Genomic DNA, 13,454 nt, shown 5'->3' with positions numbered 1-13,454 from the left:
GGTAGGTAGGTAGGTAAGTAGACATATAGGTTGATACAGGTTTTAAACATAAGGGACTAGAATTGAGAAGTTTGAGAAGTAAAAATTACATTTGTTTAAAGGTGTTAATTATAAGTATTTTTCATTCGTCAAGGGCATGAATTGTTATCCGAATTACAGCAGCGTCGATTTAATGGCTCAGACGGAGGGGTCTCATGGTCTCCTATGGATGATGAGCTGCTTGCACAGCCACAGGTTATGAAATTACTAGATTCACTGCGAGAGCAATATACCCGTTACCAGGAAGTTTGTAGGCAACGCAGTAAGCGTACACAGTTAGAAGAGATCCAGCAGAAGGTGATGCAGGTAAGTGTCTGATTTGAATATATTTAACTTTTTAAAATTAGAATGTTGGTTTTTTTTTTTAATAGTTTTTACTCTGTGACTGTATACTAAGCCTTATTTATATTATATAGAGAACCTTAGACATATCAAACCAGACTCTAAAACTTTTCAATTACGTATATTTTTACAAGTAGTATTTGCATTAAGATTATATTTTTTCTACAGTGATGACATTGAGCATTCAGCTCACTGTATTAGAATGAACTTCAAAATAACTAGTTGTTGTAAGCATCATCTGTGGTCTCTGTATCCATATAATAAATAGTGTTTTATTATTGTTATTTCATTTATTTTTAATAACTTGCTAGTTTTTTTTGTTAATTTAGGCATTATTAAGAGTTTTCTATGCTAGCAAAATGATAAAATATAAGTAATTATAATATTAAATTGTATTTTATGAAACTGATAGAAAGCTTTAAATGTATTTAGTATATGATTTTTAGTTCCTTTTACAGTTGATTTTCATAAGAAAAGTAGGCTAAAATACTAAAAATCAATACTAAGGAAGACATTTCTGTTATTTACACTACATTCTGGATTTTCGTCTATTGAATTATTAAGAAATAAATCTTAAAATATTTTACTTAAAACCTAGATTAGAACTGTTTTTATTAGATTAATTAATTCATTAGATAAGCACTTATTGAGTGCTTATTATGTAGAAGACATTGTGCTAGGTTTCATATAGGGTATAAAGGTAGACTTGGCTTTCGCTATCATTAAACTTCGGAGGAGAGAGTAGTAAGTATCACAGGACATAACTGAAGTGACGTGGGCGTTTATAGGAGGAATTATTCCTCTGGTTGAAGGCATTCTAGGAAGTTTTAGTAGTGGAAGAGGTAGCACTTCAGTTTATCCTCCAGAGTGGATAAGATTTCACAGCCACCTCCTTTAGGTTATAAAGGAGGATTGGCATTTTGTGGAGGAGAAAGAACAGCATGAATAAACAAACAATAGCAGCATGAAATCCGAAGCTCTGTTGAAGAAAAAGAAAGCAGTAAGGCACCATGGGACATTTTTTACCTTTGAGTCATGGAGCAGCATGGGCAGGGAGCATGATATGAATCCCAGCTGGTCCACTTATTTGCTCTGTGATCATGGTCACATTATTCACCCACCTGAGCCTCATTCTGACTTTTTTCTTTAGTCCCTTCTCATTAACTAAAACAGGACTAACAAGACCACTTTTGAAAGGTTTGTTGAAAGGACTCAGCACTCGATTAATGGTAGCTCTTACTTCCATTGAACTAGACTCTAGTCTAGAAGTCTGTTTCAGTTGTTGCCATACTTTTTCTGTAAAGAGCCAAATAGTAAATGTTTAGGTTTCCTGGACTATACAGTTTTCGTGCAGTTATGGCTATTTAATCTGCCATTGTAATGCATAGACATTGTGTAAATAAGTGTGTGTGTGTGTGTGTGTGTGTGTGTGTGTGTGTGTGTGTGTGTGTGGCTGTGCTCCAATAAAGTTTAATTTATAAAAACAAGTGGTAGGCCACAGTTAGCCTACAGGAGTTTGCTGACCTCTGACCAGAGCATCAGGATGTCATGGGGGAAAAGGCTTGAAAGGAAGGAAGGAGCTGGATCATGGAAGATCTTGAATTCCAGGCAAAAGGATTTAGGCTTTATCTCATAATAACCATGTATAAGCTGAAGATTTTTGAGCACACATTAATTATATGTAACTTTTTCTTAAGTAATTATTAAGTTAAATATAGCTTGTATTCAACCCAGGGAAGCTTTAGGCAAGTAGCTTTAGAGTACAGTAGTCCCCCCTTAACCTCGAGGGATGTGTTCCAGGGACCCCCATGGATGCCTGAAATCATGAATAGTATCGAACCCTATATACAGTTTTTTTCTATTTGTACATACTTTTTCACTTAAAGGACACACTTTATGACTTCTCCTTGGTATATCCAAATAGCCAGCATCACTCTTATACCCTGGGGCCATTATTAAGTAAAATAAGTGTTACTTGAACACAGGCACTGCAGAGTCAGTCTCATAACCAACAAGGCTTCTGAGTGACTGGTGGGTGGCTAATGTATGCAGTCTGGACATGCTGGACAGAGGAATGATTCACGTCCTGGTTGGGGCACAGTAGGACTGCACAAGACTTCATCACACTACTCAAAACAGCACACAAAAACGTATGAATCATTTATTTTTTGAATTTTTCATTTAAAATTTTTTGACTGCTGTTGACCATGGGTAACCGAAACTGCAGATAAGTGGGGGCCTACTATATATTTGAAAACTGTAATGATGTAATAGCATAGTGATATAGAAGTCACCCAGGTAATCTAAGCTCACCCTCTTCTACCATTTCTAAGTTGTTTGACATTGGGAATAAACTGTAACTTCTCAATGCCCTAGCTTCCTCCTCAGTAAACTGAGAATAATAACAACAACAATAATAATACCTACTTGGGCTATCACAGGATTAAAGAAGATAATTTCTATAAAATGTTTCATGTTTGGTGCATAATGAGTTTTCTATTATCTTATTTGCTCACTCATTCAAAAAATGAATGTCTACATTAGTGTGACATTATGCTAGGTGGAATATAACGGTGAGTAAAATGAGAAAGTTACCACCTTTATGGTACATAATTACATAATAGCACAAACAGTTGTAAAACTGCAACCATACCAAGACCCAAGAATGAGAGTGGTGGGAGTAAGTGTAAAAAAGAAAATATCAGAGTTGAATCATTTTTCTGGCTTGCAAGACTTGATGGGTAGTGGTGTTTTTCAATTATGAAACACTGGACAAGGTTTGGTTTAAATGTGCGTGGAAAAGGATGTGGAGAATCATAAGTTTGGGTTGAATTTGAGGTTACTTTGAGACATCTAAGAGAAGACATAGAAGAGTAATCCCGAACAGGTCCAGAAATCAGAGAAATCCAGGCTGGTGACGTATTTATTTGTCATCTGTGTATAAATGGTAATTAGAGGCATTGATGTGGTTGAGAATTACCCAAGGAAGGAGCTGAGACTACAGGAGAAGTGGGCCTGTTAACTGAGCATTGAGAAACTACAGCATTTAATGACAAGATAGAAGAGCGTACTCCTGAACGAAGGTAATGAAGGATTGCAAAGAGTTCTGTGTCATGGAAGCCAAGGGAAGAAAGCATTTCAGGGAAGGAGCTGGGAACACTGTCAAAAGCTGCTGAACGATTGAATAAGAGTAAGATTTAACATGTCTGTTAGGACGCGTTCCTCCGAGGTCATCGGTGAATCCAGCCCATGGAGCGGCAGGGCCAGAAGCACACTGGTGTGAATCCAGGAATGAGGTCGAGGTGCTGGGAAGGAGACACTGAGTACAGACGACTGAAGGAAAGATGAGCAATAGAGCAGTGCCTAGAAGTGGTAGGAGAGGGGTTGTATTAGTGTGCTAGGGCTGCTATAACGAAGCGCTACAGACGAGAAAGCAGAAATAGTTTCTCACCGTTCTGGAGGTTAAAAAGCCCAAGATCCAGGTGTTGACAGGGTTGGCTCCTTCTGAGGGCAGTGTGGGAAGGGTCAGTTCCAGGCCTCCCTCCTTAGCTTATTGGTGCTCATCTTCTCCCTGTGTCTTCACATCATCTTCCCTCTGGACCTGTGTCCAAATTGCCTCTCCCCTTAAGGGCTGTGGTCATATTAAATTAGGGCCCACGCTAATAACTTCATTTTAATCTAATTGCCTCTTTAAAGATTGTATCTTTAAATAAATAGGGTTACATCCTGAAGTACGGAGGGTTAGAACTTCGATGTAGGGATTTGGTGGTGGTGGCGCACAACTCAGCCCACAACAGGGGTCAAGTGTAGTGTTGTTGTTGTTGTTGTTGTTGTTTTAATATGAAAACTTTAAGAGGTTTAAAGATACTGGGATGTATCTATTTGGAGGGAGGGGTTGAATATACGAAAGAGAAAGAACAATTAACATTATTAAGTTCCTGACAAGGTGGATGTGAATGGACTCTAAAAGCACAATTGAAGAGGCAACTTTAAAATGAAAAAGGGAGAACTCCCCCATTGTAACAGGAGGAAGGATGGGTAGGATGAATGCAGAGGTGTGTCCATGTATAAATCAGTCATTAGGAAGATGAAAGAGTTCCTGTGCAATGTGTTCTCTTTTTTATAAAATAGGAGACAAAGGTTATCCTCTTGGTGGTGCAGGTTTGGAGGAGAGGCAGGGGGTAGCATTCAAGAGGAATAGAGGTTTCAATGGAGTGGAGAGGATTCAGGATTTTCTTTGTGGGGATTAGGAGAGTGAAATTACCTCAGAAATGTAGGTAGTGTTTATTGATCTTGACTTTATGGTGGAACTTTTCTGGCCTATTATATGATGCTACCAATTCGTGGCTGGCCATTGAGCTGCAGTGCAGAGAACACATGTGATGATGGGAGTCATCCAGCATTCGTGCTTTGCTGCATACAATCAGCCAGTAGGATAAAAAGACAGGGGGGCAAAGGAGTTAACGTATTGGCAAATGTGTTTTTGAAATGATGGGCCAGCTTAATTGGATAAAGTAGAAAGAAACTAGAGAAGGGAGATGATGATATTTATAATGATGATGGTAATGAGATTATTGCTAAAAACAAACATCATTGCAGCTCAGTTTTCTTTATGAGCATTACATGTGAATTGGTTAGAACATTAATATTCATCCTGTAATGGTGCCTGCACTCTGTTTTTCACAGGTCACGTTTTAGGGAAAGATTGATTTCCCTTGCTAAAACAACTTAAATTTAGCTACGTAGTAGCATATATTGATCATGTCAGCACCCGCAGGGCATAAACTATACTGCCTTCAGTGTCGCAGATTTGAGGAAAAATTAAAAAATTCTTTATATAAAGATAATCATAAAATTGACTGTCTCTAAGTTAAATTAGTGAAAATTGAATCTTTCCAAATTTCTTTTTTTACTGACTTATCACTGAAAACATAAGAAAAGAGAAATTATTATAATAGGTCTCTAGCAGATAAAACTGTATAAGTAATAACCATTATAATTTGAGACATTTATTTCCCACAGTTCAAGTTGGTATCATAAGACTTCATGTGGTATGCAGTGGTTCTCCATGCTACTTCTGTTGCACTTAAAAAATAGATTTCACATGCTTCTGGGTAGGAGACGATACCACATCACTGAAATAAGCTTCGTTATTCTCATTATTTATCATGGCAGTAATTACTGCCAGCATTGCAAGTGTTATTTCTGGAATCATCCATGTTCTTTTCTTCTTTGTGGAAAGGAAGCATAGATCCAAAATAGACTGCACTCTGAGTTGCATAAGTATACAGCTGGTGGGTCTGCTCCCAGTTCCCCATATTCTTTCTCCAGGTCAGATGCTTGGCATTTGCTTGGCATGCCCTTCTTCCTGATTTGACCTCACATACTTCCAGATACTCTCTCATGCAGCCTTTAGAAAAATCAGCATGGTCAGGAAAGAATGGTGGATAGTTACGTACATGCATTTTTGGCCTCTGCAAATATTTGTTGTGGTAGATTTTAAGAACGTATATCCAGGGTTATACTTTGTATATAAATGTAACCATTTGGGGAGTCCCACTGATATGGATTGGTCATGGAACTCTTTTTGCAGTAAGTTAATATTCAGATTGAATGAGTAAGATGTCCTGATTGAAATTAAATTTTATGACCTGGCTTGGCAAACCACTATCATTAATGCATTTAAATAAACTTGTTGACTGGGCATCAGCCTCAGTTCATATCATTTTTATTAATAATAGTCATACACTTACTCTGTCTGCATTACTGATGTTGCATATTAAGGAAAATTATTTTCAGCATACATTAAAACTATGTGCACTTTGACTGTGTAACAAAAAAAAAGTTTTTTTTTTGTGCCGAGATGCCTTTGCTTTATTTAAAATTTATTTTTATTTTTATATTTTAGTTTTTTTAAAAATATTGGATGGTTCCACTTTATTACTTTTTAACACTTGTGAATTTCTTTTAATTAAATTTATTTTAGTGACAATGGTTGCTAAAATTACATAGGTTTCAAGTGTACAATTCTAAAATACAAAATCTATATATCACATTGTGTGCTCACCACCCAGTCAGTTCTCCTTCCATCACCATATACCGTATTTTGCCGTGTATAATGTGCACTTTTTTGCCCAAATTTGTGAGGGAAAAATAAGGATGCGCATTATACATGGGTAGTACTAATTCCGTATCTATATAAATGTTTTTAATTCTTTTATTTATGCTTATGAGTTAAAAGTATAACTCTAGAAATCAGTAACAATATCCATGCAAAATAATACCCTGGAATATGATAATCAATTTTGTTGAACTTACAGCGAACTTGCAACTACGAAGAGTTCTTGACCTTCTATGATGTGTAAATATGGTAAATTTGTCACCAGTACATAGAATTTCTTGTACCTTGTATCTGTTCTTGTGTTTTGTTATTATTTGTTACATAAAATTTCTTGTACCATAATATGTTAAAAAATAAATGCCAGGACAGCTGTTTAGCTCAGTTGGTTAGAGCGCATTGCTCATAACACCAAAGTTGCTGGTTCGATCTCCACATGGATCACTGAGTTGTGCCCTCTACAACTAGATTGAAACAACCAGTTGACTTGGAGCTGATGGGTCCTGGAAAAACTCACTGTTCTTCAATTAAAAAAATTTAAAAATAAATGCCAAAATTCCTTTATAATACAAAAAGCAAGTACCTAAATGTAAACAAATAAAAATTTGAACTAAAATATTAAAATGAAAGATTTTTTTCCCTGAAAGTTTGGGCCAAAAACGTGGGTGCTTGTTATACATGGGAGCATTATACACAGCAAAATACGGTATTTGTAAAATTTATTTTTAAATTTCTGTTTCTTCAAAAGTTTCATTTTAATGAATTGTTTTCCCCATTATCACAATATATGGTAACCTGCTTCTTTTGTTTGTAGCATATTCTGAAACCAAAGTTTAAATATTTAAATAATGTCACAGGGTTTTAAAAAATAATTTCAAACACATTATTAATTAGTTAAATATTTTTGAGATGTTTTCATTCTACACCTGTTTTTAGAATTTAGATATCCCTGGTGAAATAATTACGTTAAATTTTGAAAGTAGCCCTTGTAGGTAGCATTAACACCATTTTAAATATGACAAGCCAAAGTCTTTCATCTTGTAAGGAAAGAGCCAGAATTCAGACCCACTAGCATGAGAAGAACCAGAATTCAGACTCATGCCTGGAACTTTCTCCAGAGTCCAGATTGAAGAACTGCTTATCTGTCTCTCTTGTGAAAGAGGGATACTTTCCCCAGGCTAACAGAGAGAAACAGGATCATAGTAACCTGTGCCTCCAAAGTTTAAAGCAGAAAAAGGGATGATGAGGAGCAAAGCATTGCATTCTAGAGAACACTGGGCAATGGGGGTTTGCAGATGAAATCAGGAATCTGAAAACAGTTTAGCAAAAAAAGCTATAGCACGTAAGCCTATTCCAGTGGGTCAAAAGAAATACTTAGACTTGTTTTACGTTTGAGTTTTTGCTGTCTAGTATTAAACCTTATATAGAGAAGGTGGAAGCCAAGAACAGTGTAATATTTAAGATTGTACAACATAAATGGGCAAAGACACGAAGAGATAAGTCATGAAAGATCATATACTTTTTAGTAAACAAACGTTATCAGTATTCAGTCTCACTGGTATTTAAAAATATACCTGGAGAGATTTCTATTTGTTAAGTATTTTAAAAGCTATAGTCAGTTTGTATACCTGACTGTTGTACAGTTAAATTTTTCATTGTACAGTTAAAATTTTCATTACTTGGAAGTTTCAAGTAGAAACAAGTGTTCTAGAGAGCAATTTTATAATATATACAAACAGCCATTGACATTACATCATCATTGGACCCAAAATCTTTATTGAAAATCTTTCCTAGGAAAACAATACAGAATTAGAGCGAAATAATGCTGTATATATCTGTGTGTGTGTGTGTGTGTGTGTGTGTATGTATGTGTGTGTATAATTTTAACTTTATATTATTTAATCAATGCTTTGGAAAGAATATTAGACAAGACTCATGGCTTTTAGTCCTAGTTTTTCAGTAATGGATTATGTTCAGTAATGGACCTTGGGCAAATCACTTAATCTCTTTGAAACTCAGGTTTCTAAAGTGTTGGATAAGAAATTTGACCGATATTATTTCTGATGTCCCTATATATACACATCAAAGAATTACTTAGAATTGATGGAAATTGGAAACATTCTATATGCTCAGCAATAGAGAATTATGAGTCTTGAAAGCAGGTATAACAGGTATTTGAGGTAGTGCATTACTACTTGGCTCTTAATAAGGATGGGTGGGTGGGTTGGATAGTTGTTTGGTTGGATAGATAGAAGGGAGGGAGGAAAACAGGCAGGCAAGGAGGTTGGAGTTCTTAAAAAAGATTTGCAACCATTGAAAATTATAATAACTGTAGCCACATGAAAAATCATTGCAGTATTATAGTTTAATATTACATGAAAAACACAGAATGGAAATTACTTGTACTCTATGAGAATTGGCTGTAGCACTTAAATCTGTAGTAACATATGAAAACCTTATGCATGTGAAAGATCAATGGAAATCTACATGATATTTTCCTACAGTGTGGCACTTCTATATAATTACAAAAGAATTACATGAGCTATTAGATTTTAAAATGAATGCATTTTAACCTGGTAGCAACAGCAGTGCACTATGGGTGTGCAGTACTCTGTTATAAAGTTCCAAGGTAAGCCTATGTATCCACTGGGTCTATATGCTGCGGATACCCTCATCCACTACTTGGGAGCTATTTTACATTTCGATTTAGGGCATTATCATGCATCTGTTGAATTCCTTATTGTAATTTAGTAACAGGAAAAGCTTTTGAGAATATTTTTTCTGTTAAAATTGCTTCAATGTGTCTGTGTAGTTTCAGAGTATATAGGTTTGTGAATAAAGTGCTAGCAGAACTCTTCTGCATGAGAATTTCATCTCTGCTTAACTATCTAACTCTGTTCCCCTGAAAACCTGATAAAAAGGGGAAAGTCAGCTATGTACTAGGCGACATTGCTTATAGTAAAAATTATTCTGGATCTGGATTGGGAAAACTATTACTACTTGATGGAAGACATAACTTTGGGCATCCTTGAGTTCAGTGACTTTTATAATTGGCACGATCCCTGTGAGGTATGAGGTTTTGATGCCAGAATGTGTCCCATGTCTGTTCCATATGGATCTCATCTCCTTACACCTGAACTGTTGGACTGCTTCAGGCACTCAGCAGAAGAGAAACACCCAATGCTGCTCTTCTGGCAAACTGGTTCCCACGTTATATCTTTCTGGATAGACTGATGTCATTGGGACTTCAGATGATCTTGTGGATCTGAAAGTTTAATTGATCCTGAGAAGACCCCCAGAGGGCATTGTAATAGTATAATTCTCAGTTGGTTTTTAATTTCCTTTTCAAAGTAAGAAAATAGTATTTTAACTTCATATTATTTAATCAGTTCGTTCAATTTTGTCAATTCTTTGGGAAGAATATTAGACAGTACACATAACTTTTAGTCCTAGTTTTTCAGTAATGGATTACGTTCAATAATGGACCTTGAGCAAGTCACTTAATCTGTGTGAAACTCAGTGTTGGATAAGAAATTTGACTGATATTATTTCTGATGTCCCGTCCATTTCTGTATCCTATGGTTCTCTGATTTTTTATCATTCTAAATTTTTAATCCTCTTTTGGGAGCGTTCCAGATTTCTTTTAGCCTGGCAGATGATCAGATAGCAGAAAGCCTGAGGTGCCGTTGTGTATATTCCTTCAAATTTAGTTTTTGGAAAAGTCACAGTATAGCTGCATAGTTCTAAAAGAAACATTTACGGCCTATGCAATAGAATTTAAAGAATTTAAGTTAAGAATACTTGAGGAATTTTGGGAGGGGAAAACCAGTTAGAATGAAAGTTTGAAAAGCTTTTGATTATTTTAAAATTCTATCTCAACTTCCACTTACAGGTTGTGAACTGGCTTGAAGGACCTGGATCAGAACAGCTAAGAGCCCAGTGGGGGATTGGAGACTCCATCCGGGCTTCCCAGGCCCTGCAGCAGAAGCACGAAGAGATCGAGAGCCAGCACAGTGTGAGAGGCTTTTTTCCTCTGCAAGTGACCGTGCTGTTCCTAACGCGTACCGTTAACAGCATGTGTGGTGCGCAGTGATGGGTTGCCATATATAAACGTTGGTCTAGGGGCATGAAGTACAGTATGTTTAAGGCTTAGATGCCATAAAGTACATTTTGACACTTGGTACATATTCATTGGAAATTCAACTTTGGTTTTTGTCTCCAACACAGTATAATTACGTATTTTTATAGAAACATAATTCACGGGAGATTTTTAAAACTACAGTTACAGAAGAAACAGTGGTAGTATAAAAATAGAACCTTCATCTATAGTCCCCAAGATAGAAACTACGATGCTTAAATCCGCAGAGGGAAACCTGTCCCTGTTTTATTGGGAGTGTGCAGTACAGTTAAATGCCTGGAACTAGAGTTGTTGCATTAAACACAGTTGATGGAGAGTGAGTGCAGAGGGTATAGGATATCTTTTCATTCCTGTGCATTTAGGGTTCATGGTTGTAACTGTGACATGGATATAAAATCACAGTTATGAAGTTGGGAAATTACAGACAGATTATAGGTAATAATTGTGCAAGAGGGTTTAAAATTTAACATCTTGTTATATGGAAGAAACTGGTCTATGTTATGCTCTTGTGGTGTTATAGTTAACTCTTCATTATTGAGAAAATGATGATCCAGTTTGTGGATCAGTTTGCTCACTCGTTTTATCCCCCAAGTCATACTACTTTTTATGGAAAATTTAAATAGATTGACTAAAATATTGGAAAAATAAACCTTGAATCCATTCATTTCTATCCTTAGATTATCTGTCTTAAAAAAATCGATGGATTTACACACACACAGTATTCATCCTACATATAATATGAGGAATAAAACATTCCCCATAAACAGGCGATAAAAGAAACTAGTCCTCCACCAAATGCAACTCCAAGTGATCAGACTACACCATGATTGGATTTATTTATTAATTGAAAAAAAAAAAAAGTGTGTTTGAAGGTGAATATAATAGGCATCTTGACCTCTAGGGTCTAAATGCACAACAAAGGAGAACAATATTAAAAAATCAATAATAATGTTAAACTCTGGGCCCTGATGAGACTTAAGGATCCTCTGAACATTATATTTCTGCAATTATTTTCTTTCCCCTTCAGCCTCCCTAGTTGCAGTGGGAATTAAAAGTTGGATAGTATTAGCGAATGTACATTTTAACTAAATGAGATGAAAGAATAAATATTGACTATGCTTTACTCGAGAATAAATTTGAATGGTTGACCAAGAATTATTTGCTCTTTATGAGAGGTATATTTTAACAACATCTGATATAATTATTTTCCTTTTTAATATATATCATTCTGTTTAGTTTCCTTATATTGTTTTCTTTATAATATTCCCCAAATCAGCTTTAATGATCAGCAGTACTGACAGATAAAATACACACTATACCCTACAGGAATTGTAATCTAAATGAGAAATAATATATAAGCAAGAGGTATCACAAGATTTAGAATCATGTACTAATTAGTACTTGTAAGAGATTCAAAAGTGAAATTCCATAATTGAAAAATCTATATATTTTCTGTATTTCACAGGTTCCAACATAATGGGTTTTCCTTTTATGCTAAAAAAGAAACATTGCGTAATTTGTATTTAACTTCCAACCCCTGTTTCTGAGGTTATAATATTTTAATTCTCCTGGTACTTTTAAATAACTTAATGCTGTTGATATTTTTTATATAGATTGTGATTTATTTGAACCCTGTGGATTGTTCCAGGAGCATGTTACTATAGAATAACTGTATTCTATAATTTGTCCTCCTTTTTAGTTATCGAAAATAGTATTTACTGTAGAACATTCTAGACTTCATCAAGATGATGAAGTCACAACAGTATCCAAAACTCCTTTAAATAGGGATACATGACACATGTATCATGTATTTATTTATATTTTAAAGATGGGGGGCCCGGCTGAGTGGCTCAGTTGGTTAAGAGCTCGCTCAAGAGTGTGAGCTCTGAGCAACAGCAGTTCGATCCCTGGCCCGAGCTGAGCTGCTGCTGAGCTGCCAACAGGTGGCAGGATGGTTCAGCTAAAAAAATAAAAATAAAGATGGGATAAGAATTTGTTTATATTTTGAAGATGCCAAGATGAATAAATGTAATTAGAAACTGGATTTTATATATACTTGTATATATTATAAAGAAGTTAAAAAAATTGGATTATATACATATTTTAAGGAAGTTCACAGAAAAAGCATAACTATACAAAAATCTATACTGAAAAGTCTTGTTTTATATTGCATATACTATGGATAAAATTACAAATGATATACATAGAGATTCCTGTGTTTAGATGTTTGTTTTTGTGTTATTGTATTTATAAGGTTTTAAAGTCAACTTAAGGAAACAGAGTGTTTGTGGATAATGGCCTTTTCCTTAAATTTACTTATAATGTAAATCAATATAAAATTTCAGAACTTTTGAAAGGGATCTTATAGATTATTCTAATACTGATCACCTTATTTTTTAGATGAAGAAACTGGGAGATGGCATATTTTCAATCAGTGGGTAGCTGGACAATAGTTAAAACACCAGTCTCTTGATATTCAGACTGAGGTCTCTCACTCTGTCTTAGAGAAAGCTACTAAATGTCATGGACTTGCTTAAGATGTAGCTGCTTTTTTTTTTTTAATTCTTATGCACATAAATTGATGTCTGCATTCATACGCATGGTGCCCAAAGAAAAGAAACATTGATGGCTTATCATGGATCTCATTTCTTTAAATGATGGAATTTGTATTAAAATTGGGAGGTGGGGACTGAATGGATGGGATTATAGATGAAACAGGATTGACTGTGAGTTGATAATTATTAAAGCTGGATGGTACATGGGGTTTCATTATATAGTTCACCCTTGAACAATGAGGGGGTTAGGGGCAATGCAGAT

General features: G+C 35.4%; 1 protein-coding gene across 2 annotated transcripts in view; it reads left to right on the top strand.

The window, feature by feature from the left end:
- The window catches only part of SESTD1 (SEC14 and spectrin domain containing 1), a 97,260-nt gene that overhangs the window by 59,168 nt on the left and 24,638 nt on the right, over positions 1 to 13,454 (top strand). For both annotated transcript variants that reach the window (XM_019654027.1, XM_019654028.1), the window contains exons 9-10: positions 134 to 345; positions 10,392 to 10,514. In XM_019654027.1, coding sequence (XP_019509572.1) covers positions 134 to 345; positions 10,392 to 10,514 — 335 coding nt within the window. The remainder of the gene's footprint in view (positions 1 to 133; positions 346 to 10,391; positions 10,515 to 13,454) is intronic.

The sequence above is a fragment of the Hipposideros armiger genome, unplaced genomic scaffold, assembly GCF_001890085.2.
Source record: "Hipposideros armiger isolate ML-2016 unplaced genomic scaffold, ASM189008v1 scaffold_212, whole genome shotgun sequence".
Classification (NCBI taxonomy): domain Eukaryota; kingdom Metazoa; phylum Chordata; class Mammalia; order Chiroptera; family Hipposideridae; genus Hipposideros; species Hipposideros armiger.
The sequence above is the reverse complement of the archived record's forward strand: the minus strand, read 5'-3'. Positions and strand labels throughout refer to the sequence as shown.